General features: G+C 37.0%; 4 protein-coding genes and 1 long non-coding RNA gene across 7 annotated transcripts; 1 reads left to right on the forward strand and 4 right to left on the reverse strand.

Annotated features, from left to right (window-relative positions):
• Positions 1-266: 266 nt before the first annotated feature.
• On the reverse strand, positions 267-2182 carry LOC103933146 (UDP-glycosyltransferase 73D1). Its single transcript, XM_009342812.2, has one exon. It carries the CDS (start codon positions 1790-1792, stop codon positions 323-325), a length of 1470 nt encoding a protein of 489 aa, XP_009341087.2. The 5' UTR covers positions 1793-2182; the 3' UTR covers positions 267-322.
• A 7368-nt stretch (positions 2183-9550) lies between these two features.
• LOC103933140 lies at positions 9551-12690 on the forward strand. Of its 2 annotated transcripts, none has more exons than XM_048567646.1 (6): positions 9551-9747; positions 9833-10836; positions 10929-10980; positions 11547-11666; positions 11755-11874; positions 12232-12690. In XM_048567646.1, exons 3-6 carry the CDS (start codon positions 10975-10977, stop codon positions 12313-12315), a joined length of 330 nt encoding a protein of 109 aa, XP_048423603.1. In that variant the 5' UTR covers positions 9551-9747; positions 9833-10836; positions 10929-10974; the 3' UTR covers positions 12316-12690. The 2 variants fall into 2 exon arrangements, with proteins under 2 accessions (XP_048423603.1, XP_048423602.1); XM_048567645.1 differs by adding an exon at positions 11087-11159 and having other exon boundaries at positions 9553-9747; positions 9833-10980.
• A 55-nt stretch (positions 12691-12745) lies between these two features.
• On the reverse strand, positions 12746-16029 carry LOC103933139 (UDP-glycosyltransferase 73C1-like). 2 transcript variants are annotated; one of them, XM_048567643.1, is made up of 2 exons: positions 15909-16029; positions 12746-14279 (listed from the first exon to the last, which is right to left on the reverse strand). In XM_048567643.1, the coding sequence occupies exons 1-2, from the start codon at positions 15967-15969 to the stop codon at positions 12859-12861; spliced, it is 1482 nt and encodes a 493-aa protein (XP_048423600.1). In that variant the 5' UTR covers positions 15970-16029; the 3' UTR covers positions 12746-12858. The 2 variants fall into 2 exon arrangements, with proteins under 2 accessions (XP_048423600.1, XP_009341070.2); XM_009342795.3 differs by lacking the exon at positions 15909-16029 and having other exon boundaries at positions 12746-14406.
• Positions 16030-18588: 2559 nt separating this feature from the next.
• LOC103933138 (UDP-glycosyltransferase 73C11) lies at positions 18589-20404 on the reverse strand. Its single transcript, XM_048567644.1, is given in 2 exon segments — positions 18589-19455; positions 19457-20404. Coding segments are annotated over 2 exon segments (1497 nt in total). The 5' UTR covers positions 20261-20404; the 3' UTR covers positions 18589-18762.
• A 365-nt stretch (positions 20405-20769) lies between these two features.
• On the reverse strand, positions 20770-21675 carry LOC125469794. Its single transcript, XR_007252052.1, has 2 exons — positions 21478-21675; positions 20770-21385 (listed from the first exon to the last, which is right to left on the reverse strand). It is a non-coding gene; the product is annotated as an uncharacterized LOC125469794 (long non-coding RNA).
• Positions 21676-21896: the final 221 nt, after the last annotated feature.

Consider the following 21896-nt stretch of genomic DNA (forward strand, 5'->3'; position numbering starts at 1 on the left):
AAGAAGATACAGTACCAATTTAATATGGAAAAGTAGAAATTAGAAGAAAGTGCATTTCTTTGTACAAAGATACGTTTACACTAAGGAATACAACAATAAATTGATATAAAAAATACATATTAAAATGAAGGAAAACTAGTAATCACGATTGAATTTGCAATCATCTTTACCTGCAATAATTTCATTAGTTTTATTTATTACCTTCACAAGACATATGCACCCAATTAAGAAAATGGATTAACTGCCTTATAGAACAGTGACAGATGCCATGCATTTGGCATAAGATCCATTAGTACTGAAATTAAATAAAGCTTCCTTTTCCTTAAGCAGATTGTTCCATAACATCTTGAATTAGATATGACATGTTTGAGTGAGATGATCCTCCTTCTTCCATAGCCATTCTACTCATCTCACCAACTTCTCTTGCTCTCGTTCTTCGCCTTTCACCTTCTTCGCTATCATCCATCAGCGATTCTATTGCCTTCTTCACTCCTTCTTTCTTCACCAACACCCCAACTTTCTCTTCATCCCCCCACCTAACCGGGGCTTCTACACCAACCTGAACCCCGATCCTCAAAACTTCTACAATCATTTTTTCATTAAAGAACTGCTCGGCAAATAAAGGCCATGTAATCATTGGTACACCGGAACATACTCCTTCTATTGTTGAGTTCCAACCACAGTGAGTTAAGAATCCTGCAATTGCAGGATTGGAGAGTATAAGAACTTGTGGAGCCCAACCCTTGATCAGAAGACCTCTCCCTTTGATCCTTTCCTCAAATCTTTCCTCCACTAACCACTTCTCTAATTCTAAATACTTCTCACTTGTTTTGACCACCCAAATAAAAGGCTGCCTTGATGCTTCTAAACCAAGTGCAAGCTCAATCAGTTGTGATGGAACTAGCCTACAAAGGCTACCAAGACACGCATAGATAACTGACCTTGGTTTCATGGATTCGAGCCATTCCAAGCATTGCCTCTCATCAATTGAGGCTTTGTTGCCTCTAGAAAACCTGTCCATATTGTTCTTGTTGCACAAGGAAACCGGCCCAATGCACCAAACTTTTTTCTCAAGTAACTTGCTCAACTCCTCAGCACACCCATGCTCCAGTTCATCAAAGCTATTCACTACAACCGCATAGGATGTTAATTCTGCTTCTTGTATCTTGTCCCGAAAGTCATCAAAATCGGTCTGGGTAACAAATGGTCCAGGCAGCTGAGCCTTAGTGATCTCAATCCTATGGGGCAGCCCTGGCACCACAAAAGGTTCAAAGTCAGAGGTGACAGAATTGTGAGCATTGTAGGCTTTCACATTGTGAGAGCTCAACAGTGAGAAGCAGCACATCCCATGGAAAACAATCCTAGGAACATTGAACTTCTGAGCTGTTTTCAAAGTCCACCAGAGGGCCTTGTCCGAGATTATGCAGCTGGGATGAAACTTTTTCTTGCGAAGATAGTTTTCGACCGGTTCTTGTAGCAAACTTAGGGCCTTATAAAATTTTCTGAGCAGGTCTCTTAAGGGTAAACTGTCAAGATTCTCACACCCAATTGGAAGTCCGACTTCTTGGCGTGGAAATGGTATTTGTACAAGATCGATTGGAAGCCCAGATTCTTTTGCTCTAGAAATTGTCGTGTCGAATCTCGAGGCATTGTATGGAGTGGTGACCAAGCTAACAATCACCCCACGCTCTGCAATAAGTCTAGCCATGTCCACCATGGGCATCATATGGCCTTGTGCCATGAGAGGGATTAGGACAAAATGAGGCTGCTTTTGCCTGGCTAGGGAAGCCATAGTAGGAAAAAGAAAATATTGGTTTGCAACGCTTATCAGCTACTAAGATTAAACATATAAATGATACATTTGCATTTCCAAAAACTGGTTCAATATTTTGCAAAATGTCTCTTAATGTGAGCTTGACTTTGAATATTATACGGGGGTTATTGAGTCATATTCTCATGCAATTTCATTACCTACATGTCTCTAGTTCGTGTATTCTTCTTTTCTTTGTTTTTGTTTTCTTAGGTGTAAAATACTTTAGGTCCATTCAGATGATACTATTGTAATGCTTCTAGTGCATTCTTTTCTATATTTTTGTTTCTTTTGATTACATGTTAAAAACTTAGAACGTGATAGAGAATGTGGGAGTGGGAAGTTTAATTTTATTGTTATTTTTTTTAATTAGAGATATGTTAGGATTATATGTAGGTGAGGCTTTGAAAAAAAAAATCAGAAAAATTTGGTTGTGTGAAATTACATTTCTGCCCCATATTTCTTATTCATATTCTGTTTTAATTAGAGGGTTAAATTGATAATTTCATAGAATTTTGATTGACAATGAGTGTTTTATTAATTAGTAGAGATATATGAATAGAGGCCCTTTTTTTTTTTTTTTTTTTTTTTGTAAAAATGGGAACTAGTTGTGGAACCCATTTCAAATCAAACTTCAACTGTTCAAACCGTTTATTTTTCAAATTGCACTTTATAGATCATCTTTGCAAAATATTAGCTAAATCGAAAATGTTTGAAGCATCTAATTGAGTTCAAAAAAATTGACGAACATTGTGTTCTAACAAATATTGAAATTTCGTCAGGACAATCAAATGGTTAGTGGTTTTGGACTGGATTAATGTTTTGCAATGATGATCTACTAATGAAGATTAAAAAAATAGACGGTTGAAGTTTGATGTGGAGTGGACCCCACAACAAATCTTTATTTTCATAAAAATAAAAAATAAAAAATAAAGATCTCTTTAGATAAAGACTCTGTATATCTTGTAATTTTTTACAGCAACTGATACAAGCATCATAAACAATCAGATGAGGCCAAATAATAGAAAGAGGCCTCCCATGCGTGTGTGTGAGTAATACCATCGTGGCCATGTCTATAGGGTATCACCAATAGTGTAGACAAATTAATGAGTAGGTAAACTCATTTTGATTGGCTTTGTGAACAAAGAATTTAATCCAACAATTAGGCAATTGAGTAGACAAATGCCTCTCTCCATCAAAGTAATAATCAAAAGAAAGAAAGACCAAATCAATTGCTATCATGTGTAAGAAGCGGATGGATCTTATAGATGTCTTGTTATTTGCTATCATTGACTTTGAAATATTCTAAAGCATAATATACATTACATATGCAAAGAATTTAATAAAAGTTATCATTTGATAAAAAGAAACCCTAGACTGGGTTTGGTTTCTATTAACCCTTTACGAACCAACGGGGTTTCTGCAACTGTCATTTCTACCCACAGAGTCTTGATTTCCATTGAACTCTAGCTCATTGAACTGGACATTATGATGTTACGTTTTGTCAAGTAGTTCAGTGAAAAGAAAGAGGCTCTTAGTTTCCAAAAAAAAAAAAAAAAGAAAGAGGCTCTTCTATATTATAATAATTTTTGTTATTTATGTACGTCTGTGCGTGAATAATTTTAAATCCTCGCAAAGAAAAATCCAATGCACCTTGTATTAAACAAAAATTTCAAGTATTTTACCAGTTCAGTAAAAATAAAGAGGTGTAGTTTAAAGATTCTTGCTCACGTCCCTACTAATTAGCGATTGATAGTTTTGTGGGTCAACAACTTAAATTCTATAAGATAACCTAATTATGCACCTTGTATTAAACAAAGATTTGATGCAAACTTGTTCAACAAAATGACAGGAAAACTAAGCATGTTATTGTTAGAATTTGGAATTTGAATCAGTGATTTTGTGTAAGCTAAGATTAATACCTATTCTAATTAATCTAACAATGTAAGCTAGGATTAATACCGAGTCTTCAACAAATCAGTTTACAATTTATGCTTCAACAGGCCCCCTTAAATTGTGAACTGATTTCACACCAAGGAGATCTCTGAGATGAATTGATCTTTTGCATGTGCCTTTGTAAAGATATCAGCAACTTCTCATTTGTGGGACAATGAACTAAATCAATTGCTCGTTGCTGTAGTGCTTTCTTAATGAAATGAAACCTTCTATTTATATGCTTGGGTTTCTCATGAAAAATGGGATTCTTAGTGATGCGTGACTGAAATTTTAACACAATTCAGAGTAGCATCAGTTTGAACTTCACCAAAGTCTTCTAGGATAAATCTTAACCAACTAGCTTGTGCAGTAGCTTCTAAAGCACTGATGTACTTAGCTTCAGCAATGAATAAGGCTACATATTGTTGCTTAACTGAAACCCAAAAGAAAACACCACTACAAAAAGTACAAGCATAGCTAGAAGTTCTTTTCACGACCTCTTCTGAACCACTCCAATCACTGTCATAGAATCCTATCATAATTGCTCCTTTTACTTTCTTGTATTCAAAGCCAAAATCCAAAGTTCCTTGAATATAATTGAGAACTCTTTTTGCTGCCCCATAGTGCTTATTTGAGGGACAATGCAAGGCCTTGCTAGCAAACAGGCATAATACATTATGTCTTGTCAAGTTGCAGTAAGGTATAACATGCTCCCAAAAACCTTTCTGTATTGAGCTTCATCATCAGTTCTACTATCATCCACTTTTCTCAGATTGTCACTTGGAATTAGTGGTGTACTCACAGGTTTGCAACCAGGAGCCCAAATTTCTTCAATAGAGATTAGTCATACTTTCTTTGATGTATAAATATGCTTTCTTCAATTTATGTGATCTAGAGATCACAATTGAATACATAAACGATGCCAAGAGTAAAAGTCAAAATAAAATAAATTAGAGAGCTATAGATTGCGAGATGAAATATTCTAACACTCAAAACCCAACGATTGTTTAAAAGATATAAGGATTTGTGCATATTACACTTGTTTAATGTTGAATTTATGAGTTTATTTGTTCTTATATTCTTGTTTGTAATGGATGACTAAGATTAGAACTAGCTCATAGACTAGATGAATGACAACTTTTATCGTAGTCGTGTGTCTTAAGCTGTACACTTGATGTGCACAGGAGTTGAGTCATGTTGTAGGCGTGAGTGGGTTTGCAACGATCATCTTGCTCATTCCTCTTTGCTTAGTAATCAAATCTAAGGAGCAACACACTATATCTTATCTCTTCATTCATCGTCTTAATCAGTTCCTCATTGATTTTCAATTTTCAATATATAAAATCAAAGCTAATTCGAATACAGAACACTAACACCTTTTGGCGGTAGCACGGTTGCAAAAATCAAGATAACAAGTTTAATTTTGAGTTTTGATATTGATTTGGTGATTTATTGAAAATGTTTGGCGATTCATTAATGAGGAAGAAAGAAAGTTTGAAATTCAAATTTTTTATAAATGTGGCACTGCTCATTTCCTAATTTTCTTGAACAAAAGGAAGACTATTCATTTGCTAGTTTTTTCTTTTCTTTTTTAATATATATGTGTAAGGATTAAAAATAATTGAGAAAAAAATTTAGCGCTTGTAGAAAAATAAAAGTACTCATGTGTTCGTTAAATAATTTAAAAAATAAAGATGTGTCTGTTAAATAATCTAAACAATAAAGAAATGAGAGATTGTTTGGATCTGATTTTCCACGCACTCAATTCATGTATTCTAAGTTGTTGGATGAGAGAAATATTGAGGATCAGGATTGGTTTACGGATAAAGGTTGAGTCAATCGCATAATTAATCTCGGTTTAGAGTCCTAGTTGAAGACGACGAGACTTGACGGCAATAGAGTTTTGGCCGAGAATAATTCTGTGTATATTCAAAGAATATGCCAAATAATCAGAATATTATAATAATTATACCATGCGGTAGACTTGGCCATCATGAAATCCATCCCTATAAATAGAAGAGGTTTTGCAACGTTGAAAACCCTTTGAACACAACAAAGAACTCAAACGCTCTACACTAAAACCCTCGCTCCACCCAAAACCATTCCCACACCTCTGAGAAGAATACTAATTATCTTAACCCTCTCGCCAATACACCTTTAGTTTGGAGTAACAATATTGTGTTAGCAACCAAGGACATCTTCAGTTTAGATTAACAATGCTGGAGTCATCGAATCAAGTGATTGAGGAGCGTCGTTAGTTTGAATTAACATTACTGCTTCTATTTCGGTTGGTTATCTATCCAAGTCTCGGAGGGCAAAGAGTTTCTAATTCTTTTCCCTAAAAAAGTCACTTCATTAGCTTTCCAGCGAAGTGAAGTATACCAGGTTACTTCATGTTCGGTACATTGAAAGTCAAACGGCTTATTGAACTTCGTAGTGATCTAGCAGCATTGTCTTAAGGTTCTAGAACCCTAGGCCAAGAGGTGTTCCTTCCTTGGCCGTAGTTGCTTAAGAGCAAAAGTCAGTAGCACATTTGACACCACCACCACGTCCATTCTACTCGCCCGACTGAGATGCAAGTTGGCATGACCGCAGTCATAAGAAGAACATAGTTGGCTCATAATTACTCAACATGGATGCCATGTAGGCCTTGTAATTTCTAGAGTCACAGAGACAAAACAATAGATCAAACACGCAATACTAAAAAGCAACAAATACCACCACTTATACAAAAATAACATAAACTCATAAAGTACCCTAGCCCTGGCCTAGTAATGTATATCATCAGGGTCATGTGACCTTGAGCCATGTAAGGAAATAGCAGAAAGTGAAGCTGGTTGTTCTGGTGAGAAGCCATGCCTGGAAATTATTGAAGGAATAGAGAAACAATAATAATATGGATTTGTTATTAGCACTCCAAAAATCTCATTTGGCACTCTAAAGTTTCTATGATTAGAAAAAAAAAAATACATTTGTAAGGAGTGTAAGATGAAATTTTTAAAGTATTAATAACAGTTTCCTAAAATATTGTATGAATAGAGAAGAGGGTACCTAAACGCAGGCAGCACCTAAAAATAGATGATAAAAGTTAGGCTCTCGCTACCCAAATTAGTGTCTATCAAGTGTTTAACAATTTCAGGAACTTAATTGGGGAAGTCAGCTTGCTATAGGTGGCAGCAAAGTGTACTATTAGAAATCGTCCTCTATGTTGTAGTGAAGAAGAAAACCTAGAGATCAGTAAGCTAGAGAAGCTACAATTCGCTTGGCTCTACCCTCCTCTATCTGTCTAATTGATAATAAAAGAAAGGGCTGTTTCCACTGTTGTACTTTTATGCGCAAACGGAAGCGAATTCTAGTAAAGTACCAAATATCAACGTTGTAAGCAAAATTGAAAAAACAACAATCACAAAATAAGAACACAAAAGATTTAATGTGATTTGGCGTAAAGCGTACGTTCATGGGCTAAGTATGGCGAGTAACTAAACAAACGAAGATTACAAAAAAGTGTTTGAACTCTCACAACCTAAATCGCACAAATTACAAACCCTAAAACAAACGAGTAGAGAATCCAAAAACAAACGAAGAAGATTCTCACAAATTCACAAATTGACTCTCATCAAATTGCCACACGAATAAGACACACAAAATAAACTAACCTTAAGGTCCTTTTTATAGAGCATAGGACTTGGGTTTACATAGAAATCCTAATAGAAAGTAACTAATCAATAGGTAATTAGCAAAATCTTTTCACCAAATAAGGAATCCAACTAGAAGTCAAATCCAGACTCAAATACAAAAACAAACAAAATAAGTAACACAAACCTAACTTTTGCATCATCCTAACCTTGAGACGCAAAACTCAGCACCTACTCCAAAGTCTGCCTAAACCCTTCACACAACCTAATAGACTTCTTGTACGTTTTTACGCCAAACAACACTTCTGTTCCGTTCTTGTTTAAAGACCCGAAATAAATTACAAAGAAGATCCACATAAATGTAGTCATGTACATGTCAATATTCAATCTAAGATCAATCGAGTTGTGAAAATTATTAAAGCAAATATAAGGTTGATCATAAAAATGACCAACATTAGGGAAGACATCAACTGCCATATCTTTTGTTTCTTTTGAAAAAAAACAATTTTATCTCAATAAAACAATATTATCTACACTAAGGGGAAGAGAGTGGGCTTGACCTCACAATAAAATAGTAATAATGTGGTTTAAATTCGCTTTTGGCCAAAATCGAACCTAAAACCTCTCACTTACAAGTAAAGAGAAATATCACTAGACCGTAATACTAAGTGGCATCAAATGCCATATTTACTTCTGTTCGTGGATACTAGTAACATGAAGAATTTGCGAAAATAATATGCCATATGACTTGTATTAATTACTGAAGAAATTCTCCATGTAACCAGAATCTCTTTCGTTATGGCATGGATAAAAGGTACTGTTCCATTCGATTTTTCAAGCACATTCTAGTAGTGTTTGTTTTTGTTTTATACAATAATATTTTGCCACTTAATGGTATTCTTTTCTTCACTTGTAAATAAGAGATTTTAGGTTCAATTTTCGTCAAAAACAAATTTAAACAACATTATTATTAGCTCATTGTAAGGTTAAGCCTATCATCTCTTCTAAGTATAGATAATATCGGTTACTCAAAAAATAAAAAATAAATAATAATATTTTACTCATTAAATAGGGTCATTTATTTAAATCCCATGTGTAGCATCCATAACAACATTGCAGTGTTTGCACTAGGAAATGAGGGGCATCAACGGCACCGCACAATGGGCCAATTGTAATCGTTAAATGTCCAACTTGTCATACAAGCAGTGGTTTTATTGTCATTTGACACCCCCAATAAATGAAGGAAACCTTTCTAAAATTTTAATAGAAAGAACTTGTTTGATCTAACTAAGGACCAGTTCGGAATTGATGTGTTTTTCTAATAAATTGCTTCTGTTGGGCTTTAAGAATAACTAGCTTCAAAATAAAGAAGTTGAGCGTTTGATAAACTGTATTTTTAAATGTGTTGTGAGTATGAAAAACAGTGTTTAGAAGGATAAATAATGTAATAGTTTAAAATTAATGAGCATCGTACAGGAATTCAAAACATTTTAAAAGCTCAACTCCACTTTTTATTAAAGCATATTTTAAAAGCAATCTATATGATGCTTTTAAAATCTACTGTTTGGATATCATTGCTGTTAAAATAAGCAATATATTTTATTTTTATCAAACGTTTTTTTACTACCTAACTTTAAAGTGAAGCAGTTTTTAATGAAAAAAAAAATACACAATACCAAACTGATCCTAAAAAGAACAATTTATTCCCCTACTCCTGAAGTCTAAAACAATGCATATTAAAAAAGAACTACAACCGAGTACATCATGAGCCCTAGATTCGGTGGCAACAAACTAAAAACTGTGAAAATCCGACATGAGTCCCATATTGTGACGTCCTAAGTTTGGCTGGGGTGGTAGGTTTCACTCTTTAGTAAAGTTTATGCCCACATGATACCACTTCTTTAGCCGCCATTGATACTGCATTCTAACTTCTTGGACTATGATTACAGAAGATCAATACACTAACCATTTGGGTGCAGAAAATTAAAATATATTCCATTAGCCAACATACTAAATCCACAACACTCCGTACACTTGCACAAATTATCTATATACTAAAGCTCAGCAAAAAATCACTGTTCATCATGTGAGAGTAAGCACTGTTCATAAACAATGAAAGGGCGGAACTGCCCTTGGTTTCTGCTTTGGTTCCCGTACTGTTCACACTTTGCTACGGTAAGAAGTCCGTTTTGTCCTTGATGGTTGCCCATCTCTCATTCCTTTTCAGTACATGCTTTCCATGCGTCGATCATTGTAGTGCATCGACTGCTTCCACTTTTCTTCTCGACTTTTTCCTTCCGTTGTAGGGCAGGGCTTCCCTGTGATTCTTTAAAATCAGAGAGCTCCCCTATTACCACTGCAGCAGAGGTTCTTCAAATTCTCCCCATTTCTCATCCTAAACCCTAATTTCCAAACAACTATTTCTTAATTTCAAATTTTTTAATTTGTTCAGGCATGAGTACCGCACGTATTTCTACAAGGTCTTCAAACTTTACACAAAGCTATGGATCGCAAGACACTCCACCCTCTGTTCTGTTACGCATCTTCAGCTCTGTCTCTTTCACTCTTGAGGTACTTGCCGTTGTTGCCGATCTACAGGTAAAGCTTCCATTTCCATATTAAGGTTCCATTTTTCTTCATTTCTGGGATTTGGGTTTTAATTTCAGTAATTTATTTTTATTAAATTTGGTTGTGTGGTTAATAATTTTTCTTCTTAATTTTACTAATATTTTGAGTTCTTTTTTTTTCCTTTACAAATTTCAATTAAATTGCATGCAGTTGAATTATTTTAAAATTCCCTGTATATTTATTATTTGTTTCCAGTAGGTAATCAGGTAGTATATTTTATGAAAACTCTGATTAATTTTTACATGTTCTTCTTTTCTACGTGAAGTGAAAAAAGAAGAAAAACTCTTAACTTTAATCAGATGTCCACTGAAAAGAAAACAAATCACATTATAGACCAGTACCTTTTTGCAGTCTTCTTGACAACAACTTATCTGGGTATCTTCCGCCAGAGTTCTCGGGAGTTGCCAAGCTTATTAATATTGTATGTTTTCTTACTTCGGAACATAAATTTGTGCCTTAATTATGTTTTCATCCTTTCCTTTCTTAAATTTGTGCCTTACAATCTCTATTTATTCATACATCAGATTTAAAACTCCAACTACGGAGGTGTAAATCCAAAAGATTTGTGATTAATCATAGCAACAATAGAGGGAATCATAGTTTTTGTTGGGAAACACATATTTCCAACCACTGCAGGGAACATCTCCTGTTTCTATCTGATGTTATATCACATTAGGTGATGGTGCTGGTTGTTTGGAATGACAATCGAGAAGTAGCTCTTAATATTTAACATGACGAATCATGTCAAGATTGAATATGTTTGTGTTTTTGTTGTTTCTTTCAGGAGTTTGAGGAACTGCAACTAACAATGGCCTATTCCTGATTTCAGTAGGATTCCAAACCTTGGTTATGCATAGGTTCAAGTTTAATTGTGTAAAAAATGGAGAGATTGATCGCCGTCACTCATACCTGCGTTTCAGGAAACAAGTTTGTCTCTTGCCAATTTTGTGTACCCACTTTTTATTCATGATGGTTAGTGCTCGCTTGCAACCCAATTTGCTGCTGTAAAGTTTTGCGTTTTACAATCTGTTCATGCTTAAACCTCTTCCAATTTTGCAATTCTCTGTAAATCTTGTAGGTCAAGATGGGACACCTATCTGGGCAATGTTGGGATGTCCAGGCTTGGGTGGAGACGTGTACTTATGGAAGTGGTGAAGTAGCTTAGCTCTATCTCATTAGCTCTCATCTGTTCTGTTTAAGCTCATTAGTGCTGACTTTGAGGTTTTTCGAAACTCTCCGTTTTCGAAGTCTGAAGCTTAGAATCCCATTCAACCACAAGGAACTAGAATAATTGAAAAAAATGTTTTGGCGTCCAAAAAGAAGCATGTGCAATCCTCTAATTTTATTAATATAAAAGAAGTGATGCAAATCCAGTAAAGATGTAAATAAGAGCTATTAGTGGAAAAAATAGTTGTATAATTCCAGGCCTTGAAGAAGGCTACAAAGGATACGAGAATAACGTATCTATATAGTGTTTATGTTTGTTCATTTCTCCCCTACGGTTTTTTATGCCTGTTAACGCTTAAACAATGATGCAGGTCAATCAAGCAGATAAGATTCGGAAAGAAAACTCCACATCTGTTGCCAGCAGTGCTCATGAGGAGAAGTATAGGAAACCAAAGCCTACAAATCTGAAGCCTTTTAGGTTTAGAACTGATGTATGTGAAGCCTGTTGCGACCAATTTCTTTAATAAGTATTAATAGCGTTGATGCTTAATATGATATATTTTGGGTTTTGTTTTTTAGGAAAGAGGGATGTTTAAGGAAGCAACTTTGGAGGAAAAAGCTCATGCACCATTGAAGGAGATCACATTAGTCATTACTCCAGGAGCAAAGTCAACAAGCAAACATCAGAATGTAATACAGGTATACTTGGGAGCTACAAGTGCATTGTGTGTGGTTTGAATCTGAACATTTACATTGTGCATCACCGTCATATAGGCAAATTTGTTATGTGTGATGGTGTATTTACGCATGACTGAAATGGATGATCTAATTTTATACAATTTATAATTTTGGGTTTATCTAATTTTCTGCTTTTTTTTTTTGTGATTTATTTGATGAAAGTTTCAATCTTCAAGTACATTTTTCATATATGTACTCATCAAATTTCACGACTACTGATCCTCTGGTTTTTTGGGTTACAAATTAAATTTTGGGGTTGTTTAAATTTGTTTAATGTGGTCCAAGATTAATCGATTTGATGTTCTATGTTCTTTGTAGACAAAACATTGGAGCAGTTGGTCATATTTAGAAGAGCAAACGAGGATTGAGTTCTTGGTGTTGCATGAAGTTGATGCGCATTAGATGGACATCCATCCCGTCTCCAATGGAAGAAATTTGATGTCACCATCTTCAGCTTTCCTCATGCAGGCCATTACTCTTGGCTAAGTGAAAAGTACTCGGACCTTATTGAGTAGCTCACTAATTATTCATTTCAATTAATTGCTGATTAGGATATTATGTGTAAATAGGATTGTAAATATGTTATACATATAATTTTCAATCACACAGCAACGCGCGGGCACCATTGCTAGTAACAGTCTATAATCCTAATATGACACAACAACGTGTGGTCTAATATCTAAGTGAATAGGGTGTTGGGTTTCTAGCCATACTTCTTGGGTTGGAAACTCCCCCCTATCCTTAATTATAATAGTTTTGAACCAACCACTACCGCGCCCCCCCCCCCCCCCCCCCCTTTTCTTTTTTTTCCCCTTACTAATAATAATTTTTATTTTTAAAGGGCCCAACATGCGTATTGAAGTACAATCTTAATATCTTAAGCTTCCAGCATGCGTATAACCCTAATATCCTAATACAGTACACATAATCCTAAAATCTCTCTTCTTAGTTTGTCTCTCTGCCATTATTTCCTTGTTGCATGATATCTTGGATTAGCAGTGTAATGTTCAGGTGAGAAGATCCCCCTTCCTCTACTGCTCTCCTTGCCATCTCTCCCAACTCTCTGGCTCTCTCTCTTCTTGCTTCGCTTTCTTCTCCGTCCATCAACTTCTCTACGGCCACCTTCACATTTTCCTTTTTCACCAACACCCCAATCTTCTCCTCCTCTCCCCACTTCATTGGGTTTTCAATCCCTACTCTCACTGCAATTTTCAGAATCTGTTCAACAAGTTTCTCATTGAGAAACTGATCTCCGAAAAGTGGCCATGTGATCAAGGGCAGGCCGGCGCATATCCCTTCCAATGCTGAATTCCATCCACAGTGTGTTAATAACCCTCCAATGGCAGGGTGTGACAATATGAGTGTTTGCGGGGCCCAACCCCAAATCAACAGGCTCCTGTCTTTGGTCCTCTCCTCAAATCCGCTTTCTGTAATCCATGTCTTCAATTCCTCTGTTTGGCTGCAGCCCCTTACAACCCAAATGAAGGGCTTATTCGATGCCTCTAACCCCAACCCAAGTTCCATCAGTTGTTCAGACACAAGGTTACACAAACTTCCGAGGCAAGCATAAACTACAGAACCTGATTCACGACAATCAAGCCAATCCGAGCAGTGATGTGCATCAATTGCAGCCTTGTTACCTCTTTGTGCCTTATCCAAGTCATCTTTGTTGCACAGCGAAACGGGGCCAATGCACCAGACTTTATCCTTTCTTGCCTCCTTGTATGCTTTAACATATGCTGGTTCTAATTCCTCGAAACTATTCACGATCATCCCATATGACGCCATCTCAGCTGCTACCATACGATCATTATATTCTTTCACGTTTTGTGTCACTGCCCCAGCTGGAAGCTGAGCTTTTGTCATCACAATTCGATCTGGCATCTCAGGCAGAACAATGTACTCCGAGTCAGAAGTTACATTTTCAAGAATATTGGATACGTTCAAATTATGAATGACCAAGAAAGACAAGCAACATGTTCCGCCGAAAGATAGCCTTGGAATGTGAAACTTGCTAGCAATGTGAATTGTCCATGGAAGACATATGTCAGAGATTATGCAATTTGGCTTGGGGGTCATCTCTTCAAACACTTGCTCCACTTGCGGTTGAAGCAGGGCAGTGGCAGCAAAGAAAGTCATTGCCAAGCCGTATGAAGGTAGCATGTCAACGTTCTCGCAACCTTCTGGCAATCCAGCTTCTTCAGATGGGAATTTCAGTTGAATTAACCGGATAAGAAGCCCGGAATCGATGGCGCGAGTAATAACTGTTTGATAGCGGGCTGCGTTGCGAGGGGTAGTGAGTATGGTGATAATGATGCCTTGCTGAGCCAAAAGTCTAGCAATGTCGATCATCGGGATCATGTGGCCTTGAGCCATGAAAGGAAACAAAACAAAGTGAATCTGCTGGTTTTCTTTATGAGAATCCATGGAAATTGAACAAATAACAATGCTGGGAATTAAGGCGAGGTCGATGACTAGTAATACATAGAACATTACTGAGGTTTATCCGATCAGATTTTAATGGCTGAGACTTGATTAAAGTTTAGTGGACAACGATAGATTCTTTAGCTTTCACTGTCCTCCCAACCCTTTATCTGCAACTTATTTGGCATTTCTGGAGTTACGTGCATAACTTGCTTCTGAATTATTATTCTAGTTGAAATTGACATTTAATGTATTTTTTTTATTTATAAATTAGTCCCTTGAACCATTTCAGAAACAATTCCGTCAAATTCAAGGGCAAATTAATCATCTCATCATTAATTGTTACATGTTAGCTATAACCACCAATAAAATTTCGACACATGGATACAAAATAATTCAAAAATATATAGCATAATGAGAAAACTTAAAAAACCAAACGTTTACAGAGCAGGCCATCTCGCACTGTCATTACACATTATTTGTTTTCACATATAATAATTACATTGTTGATTATAGTTGACAAGTAAAAATTGATAAAGGAAAGACTAATTTTCCTTTAAATTTGACGAAATAGTGGATGGAATCTACCGACAAGGGGTCAATTGACTTATTTTAAATAGTTCAAGAAGTTAATTTACCAAAAAATAATTTAGGCGATCAATTTCAACTGGAATAATAATAGTTCAAGGGGTCAAATGACGGTTTACCCGCTAGAATGGGACACAGACACTTACGTGAAATAGATTCTTGGTGCAGTTGAACAAGGGAAGGAGTCCATCCATTTCCAGTAATGGGGCAATTTGTTTCAGAGTAGTCTGTTCACCAGTTCAGAAAAACAAGTTAAAATTGTCTCCATGCATCTTCGTGCACACGAGAAGTAATAACGGCAAGCAATTACCCGGCAAGCCTGTCTCACACTAACGTCATCGTCATGCAAATGCAGAAAGAAGCGTGGGATTACGGTATGTACCTGGACATAGTATTACATTTTATAACTATATGAGCTTTTAAATGAAAACCTCTGTCAAGTTTCCATGTTATTCATATATAAAGAATTAAGTGGTAAAAAGTTCTGAACAAAACTGTGCATCAAGTTTCCATGTCAAGATTCCCATTTGAGTATTGATGGTTTTGTTTGAATTCTGTAAAAACCCAGTTTCAATTTCGTGTTTGATTTCAACCCAGTCTCTGTTTCAGCATTTTTTCGTGTTAGTTCTGGGAATTTTATTTGGTTTCTTTTAAAACTGAGTTAAAATTTCGTGTTTTGATTCCTACGGTCCTACCCAACTTTCGTTTTGAGCATTTTTTTGTTAATCCTGAGAATTTTATTGGGTTTTTTTAAAAAAGCAGTGAAAGTTCGTATTTTGGTTGCAACCCAGTTTTTGTTTCCGCGTATTTTGTTTTGGATGAAATGTTTAAAAAAAAAACAAAGAGTTAACGGGTAAAACGGATGAAATGGATGACCCGGTAGTTTAACGGGTTAGATTTGAGTACCCATTAAATTAACGGGTTGGATTGAATTCGACCTAAATCCAATAAACCCAACTCGTTTACAGGTCTAATCATGTGGCCTTGAGCCATGAAAGGAAACAAAACAAAGTGAATCTGCTGGTTTTCTTTATGAGAATCCATGGAAATTGAACAAATAACAATGCTGGGAATTAAGGCGAGGTCGACGAATTGTAATATATAGAACATTACTGAGGTTTATCCGATCAGATTTTAGTGGCTGAGACTTTATTCAAGTTTAGTGGACAACGATAGATTCTTTAGCTTTCACTGTCCTCCCATCCCTTTATCTGCAACTTATTTGGCATTTCTGGAGTTACGTGCATAACTTGTTTCCGAATTATTATTCTAGTTGAAATTAACCCTTAATGTATTTTTTTTATTTATAAATTAATCCCTTAAACCATTTAAAATCAATTAATTAACCTCTTGCCATTAGATTACGGAATCAATTCCGTCAAATTCAAGGGCAAATTAATCACCTCATCATTAATTGTTACTTGTCAGTTATAACCATCAATAAAATTTTGACACATGGATACAAAATAATTCAAAAATATATAGCATAATGAGAAAACTTAAAAAACCAAACGTTTACAGAGCAGGTCATCTCACATTGTCATTACACTATTTGTTTTTCACATATCATAATTACATTATTGATTATAGTTGACAAGTAAAAATTGATAAAGGAAAGATTAATTTTCCTTTAAATTTGACGAAATAGTGGATGAAATCTACCGACAAGGGGTCAATTGACTTATTTCAAATAGTTCAAGGAGTTAATTTACCAAAAAATAATTTAGGCGATCAATTTCAACTGGAATAATAATAGGTCAAGGGGTCAAATGACGGTTTACCCGCTAGAATGGGACACAGACACTTACGTGAAATAGATTCTTGGTGCAGTAGCCCTTGGATATAATGGGACGATTTGTAGTTTATGATGCTCATCGGGTACCAAATAGAAAGAGGCCTCTCATGCGTGTGTGTGAGTAATACCATCGTGGCCATGTTTATAGGGTATCACCAATAGTGCCGACAAATTAATGAGTAGGTAAACTCATTTTGATTGGCTTTGTGAACAAAGAATTTGATCTAACAATTAGGCAATTGAGTAGCCAAATGCCTCTCTCCATCAAAGTAACAATCAAAAGAAAGAAAGACCAAGTCAATTGCTATCATGTGTAAGAAGCGGATTGATCTTATGGATGTCTTGTTATTTACTATCATTGACTTTGAAATATTCTAAAGCATAATGCACATTACATACGCAATGACACTCAACCCTAGACTGGGTTTGGTTTCTATCAACCCTTTACGAAATGTGTGGTCATTTAAGTATTCAACAAGTCTCTTACAATTTACTTAAAAAGAATAAAATGATAAATGAAAGTTATCTATTTTCTGTCTTAATGAGAGTCGCGACCTAGGCAAGTTCCTAGGCGGGTCTGGACGGGTTAGTAGGCACCTAAGTAAGTCTAGGCGCCCTTTCTTAATTTTCAAATGCCTAGGGATTAATCCCGGCGATGCTCGCCGCCTAGCGCCTAGATGGTGCTTAGGCTGTGGTCGGCGAGAATTTTTAGAACAGTGAATGAAATATAGTGCCTTTACTGGAAAGAAAGAGACCAGTATGTAGGTCACTACAAACCAAGGAAAAGGAAACAACGATGATATGCAAAATGCTGCCTTTAACTTGTCTAGTTCACTTGCCCACACATATGATTAAAGGATGGGTTTTTAAATACTAGTGAAGAAAGTTGAGGTTCTACAATAAAGTCAACTGACAATATGTAGAGTAGCTTATCACTTATAAGCACATGCAAGATCCCTTCCTTTCCCAATGCGAGATTTTGCATATGCTTATTAGTAATTGGGCTATTCTATATATAGCCAAATGATTTTATGATGAAAGCCCAACTTACTTCATGGTCAGAGCAGGTTGTCCCACGTGTGAAGCCCAACGGCCACGTATACTCCACGTCATCCATTTTGTGTGTTTTCACGTGTTTGACTTGAAAATTCACAACACTTGCGGGGGCATGTTGAGAGTATCGGGGAAACAAAGACCTTTACATATGCTTATGAGTAGTTGGACTACTTCTCATATTGCCAATTGGTTCTATGGTGGAACCCAACTTTCTTCTTAGTATCAGGGCAAGTTATCCCATGTATGAAGCCCAACGGCAATACGTTCTCCACGTCATCCTATTTGTGTTGTCCACGTGTTTGGCCTAAAAATTCACCAAATATGATGTGGCATGTTGAGAGTTTGAATTCCACATCAGAAAAAGAGGGAACATTGCATATGCCTAAGTCATTTGGGTACTACTCATACTGCCAATAAATTTTATGATGAAACCCAACTTCCTTAGAAAAACTTAACCACTGTAGACACAAACAGGTTGATCAAAAACTCGCTCTTTACTAATGGAACCTTAAATCGATTATTTGGAGGTTCAAATGAGTTACGACTTCATATTATTTTCTTTCTTCATTTTCAATATATCTGATAGGTCTCTATAAAAACGTAAATATATTTCGGTGGATACCTGCTGAAAAATTTTCACCAGTTATCTTTTACGTACTCTTACGTTAGACGGAGAGTACCGAAAATATGCACAGCTTTTATGGCTGCCGCAGAAACCTCGTATTCTTTCGGGAGGCGCTTGATAAATCTTATATATCGTTTCGACAGATACCTGTTGAAACATTCTGTGAAGGGTATAGGATGTCGAGTGTGTGACGGTAATTTAGGTAAGGAAAGTAGGTGTATTAATTGTTTCTGAAACATAAATCTGCAGAGAGAAAAAGAAAAGAAAACTAATTTTGCAACAAATGACATGTTTACGGTACATGAGATAAGAAGCTCTTTCAGTTGAGACGGAGCAGCAAGTCTCTTATCTTCTTCTCTCCTTAGTTTGTCTGTCTGCCATTACTGCGTCGTTGCATGATATCTTGGATAAGCTGTGTAACGTTGACGTGAGACGATCCTCCTTCTACTGCTCTCTTTGCCATCTCTCCAAACTCTCTGGCTCTCTCTCTTCTCCCTTCACTTTCTTCTCCATCCATCACCTCCTCTATCGCTTTTGTTACATTTTCCCTTTTCACCAGCACGCCAATCTTCTCTTCCTCTCCCCACTTTACGGGATACTCCACCCCAACGCTCACCGCAATTTTAAGAACCTGTACAACTAGTTTTTCATTAAGGAACTGGTCCCCAAACAGTGGCCATGTGATCAAGGGCAGCCCGGCACATATCCCTTCCAATGTCGAGTTCCATCCACAATGCGTTAAAAACCCCCCAACTGCACGGTGTGACAATATGAGTGTTTGCGGAGCCCATCCCCGAATAAAGAGGCTCCTTCCTTTCGTTCTTTCTTCGAATCCACTCTCGGAAATCCACTTCTCCAACGCTTCTGATTGACTGCATCCCCTTACAACCCAAATGAACGGTTTGTTCGATGCCTCTAAGGCCAGTCCAAGCTCTATCAATTGTTCACACACAAGATTGCATAAACTTCCAAGGCAAGCATAAACTACAGAACTTGGTTCCCAAGAATCAAGCCACTTCAAGCAGTGCTGTTCATCAATGGAGGCCTTGTTACCCCCTCTGCACCTTGTCCAAGTCATCTTTGTTGCACAGTGAAGCTGGGCCAATGCACCAGACTTTTGCCGTCTTCTTGTACGCTTCAATATATGCTGGCTCCAACTCTTCGAAAGTATTCAGGATTATCCCAAATCTTTCCAATTCAGCTGCAGCAATTTTGTCAAAAAACCCGGACATACTTGGAGTCCCGCTTGGCAGCTGAGCTTTCGTGGCCTCAATTCGATCAGGCAAGTCAGGCACAACAAAGTACTCCGTTTCAGAGCTTAAATTCTCAAGAACTTTCGACGCCTGAATTTTGTTCCTGCAAAGGAGACAAAATGTGCTGAATCCACAGAAAGATATCCTTGGAATGTTAAACTTGTGGGCAATTTTCACTGTCCACGGAAAACACATATCGGAGAATATGCAGCTTGGCTCGGGGGTTAGCTTTTCGAACAACTTCTCTGCTGGCTGTTGCAACAGACCCGTTGCAAAATAGAACTGCGCCGCCAATCCATACGAAGGAAGCAGGTCCATGTTCTCACACCCAGCAGGAAACCCCGCTTCTTCGCATGGAAATTCTAGTAGGGCTACCCTCATTTGGAGCCCCGACTGCAGAGCACGAGTCACAACGTCTTGAAATCGCGCAGCATTGTGCGGCGTAGTGACGATGGTGATGATGATGCCTCTTTGCGCCAAGAGTCTGGCGATGTCGATCATCGGTATCATGTGGCCTTGGGCCATGAAAGGAAACATGACAAAGTGAAGCTGGGGCTCTCCGGACGCCATGGTATTGGGAAGAAAATTGGATAGACAGATTATCATATACGAAGCAGGAGGTTCTCTTGTTACTCAGGGATATAGCATCTCTCTCATGCTACCGGACAATGATGCAATTTGCTACTGCTGACGTGAGAGCTTACAAATTTATTGGCGTCATTATCCAAACATTTCACTCTACTCAGTTATGTGGACTCTGTTAAACCACTTCACATAACTTGCTTTCTATGTCGTGCAGTCCTAGTGAACACACAAAAGCTACACGTAACGACGAGAATGATACAGTTGCGCGACATTTACACGTAAGGAACTGAACAATCAATAGATTTACGAGAATGATGCCAGTAGATTTACGAGAATGATGCAGTTGCGCGATATTTACGTGCACGAATCGTAAAATCTATTGGGTGGTGTAGAGCTAGCTTATGGGACCAAATGGAGTCCCGCGGGTGAATAAAACTGACAATTCAATATCAATAGAAGGAGAGGCAGGAAATATTACATATTACGGCGCAAGCACGACTCCGAAACAATCAACACACTAATATTCAGAATTGCCTTAAAACAAGAAACCATGAAACATCTCAAACCACATCTCCTTTGTGTTCAAGTTCCAAATCGTTTGCCTAAAACCTGTAAAACCGACAGTACGTGAAAACACGAATTTACAATCTCTGGGATGACGTTTTGAGTGCACCAGAATAATGTTACATCTATAACACACAAAATACACAAGCGACCTGAGGTAAATGTTTGATTTACAAAGATACAACACAATTGACATGATTTACAACAATTCGAGAAATTTATGGCCCCGGTAACCCTACATACTGAAGGTCAATGCTGAATTTCACGATTCTCCTACGCTGCTTTGTTCTGCATCTTGCAATGGGAATTCCATTTCACAGTCATCAAAGATAGGGATATGTTTCCTTGCACACAGATGAAGATGATCAATTTAATTTCTCCTTTATAGCTTGCTACTTCATTCTAGACTGAAAAATCATGGCCCTTTCGTATTGAGTGACTTGAGTCCGTACGATCAACTCGAGCTGATTTCCATGAGGATGACTTTGAGAATTTTAATAATAAACCCAGAGCAGAAGAGCACGTAGCTCTCACGACTGCATCTGCTGACTTACTCATTTTTCCTACTAGCGTTCCGAATACCTAGATTTAGACATGAATTTTTGTGAGTATACCATGTTACTCTTAGTTTTGGACCATGACATAAAAAGATAGAACTTGTGTCTGAAAATTACCTGCGCATAATATTGATTCAAGATGTGCTGATCATCGGACAGAGATAGCATACAGCTGGAGAAGTATATAGCATTAGCCTTCTAGGACAATTCAGTGTAGCATCAGTTTGAACTTCACCAAAGTCTTCTAGGACAAATCTTAACCAAGTAGCTTGTGCGGTAGCTTCTAAAGCATTGATGTACTTAGCTTCAGCAATGAATAAGGCTACATATTGTTGCTTAACTGAAACCCAAAAGAAAAAACCACTACAAAAAGTACAAGCATAGCTAGAAGTTCTTTTCACGACCTCTTCTGAACCACTCCAATCACTGTCATAGAATCCTATCATAATTGCTCCTTTTCCTTTCTTGTATTCAAAGCCAAAATCCAAAGTTCCTTGAATATAATTGAGAACTCTTTTGGCTGCCCCATAGTGCTT

Source organism: the organism of the source record quoted next, unplaced genomic scaffold, assembly GCF_019419815.1.
Source record: "Pyrus x bretschneideri cultivar Hongxiangsu unplaced genomic scaffold, Pyrus_bretschneideri_v1 Contig45, whole genome shotgun sequence".
NCBI classification, from domain to species: Eukaryota; Viridiplantae; Streptophyta; class Magnoliopsida; order Rosales; family Rosaceae; genus Pyrus; species Pyrus x bretschneideri.

Excerpts from the sequence above, each read along its gene's own strand:
- LOC103933146 (XM_009342812.2), bottom strand. The coding sequence starts at position 1,792 with ATGGCTTCCCTAGCCAGGCAAAAGCAGCCTCATTTTGTCCTAATCCCT.
- LOC103933140 (XM_048567645.1), top strand. The coding sequence starts at position 11,121 with ATGTCCAGGCTTGGGTGGAGACGTGTACTTATGGAAGTG. Across the intron at positions 11,160-11,546 it reads GACGTGTACTTATGGAAGTG|GTCAATCAAGCAGATAAGAT; the intron begins GTGAAGTAGCTT and ends ACAATGATGCAG. Across the intron at positions 11,667-11,754 it reads CTTTTAGGTTTAGAACTGAT|GAAAGAGGGATGTTTAAGGA; the intron begins GTATGTGAAGCC and ends TTTGTTTTTTAG.
- LOC103933139 (XM_009342795.3), bottom strand. The coding sequence starts at position 14,406 with ATGTTCTATGTATTACTAGTCATCGACCTCGCCTTAATTCCCAGCATT.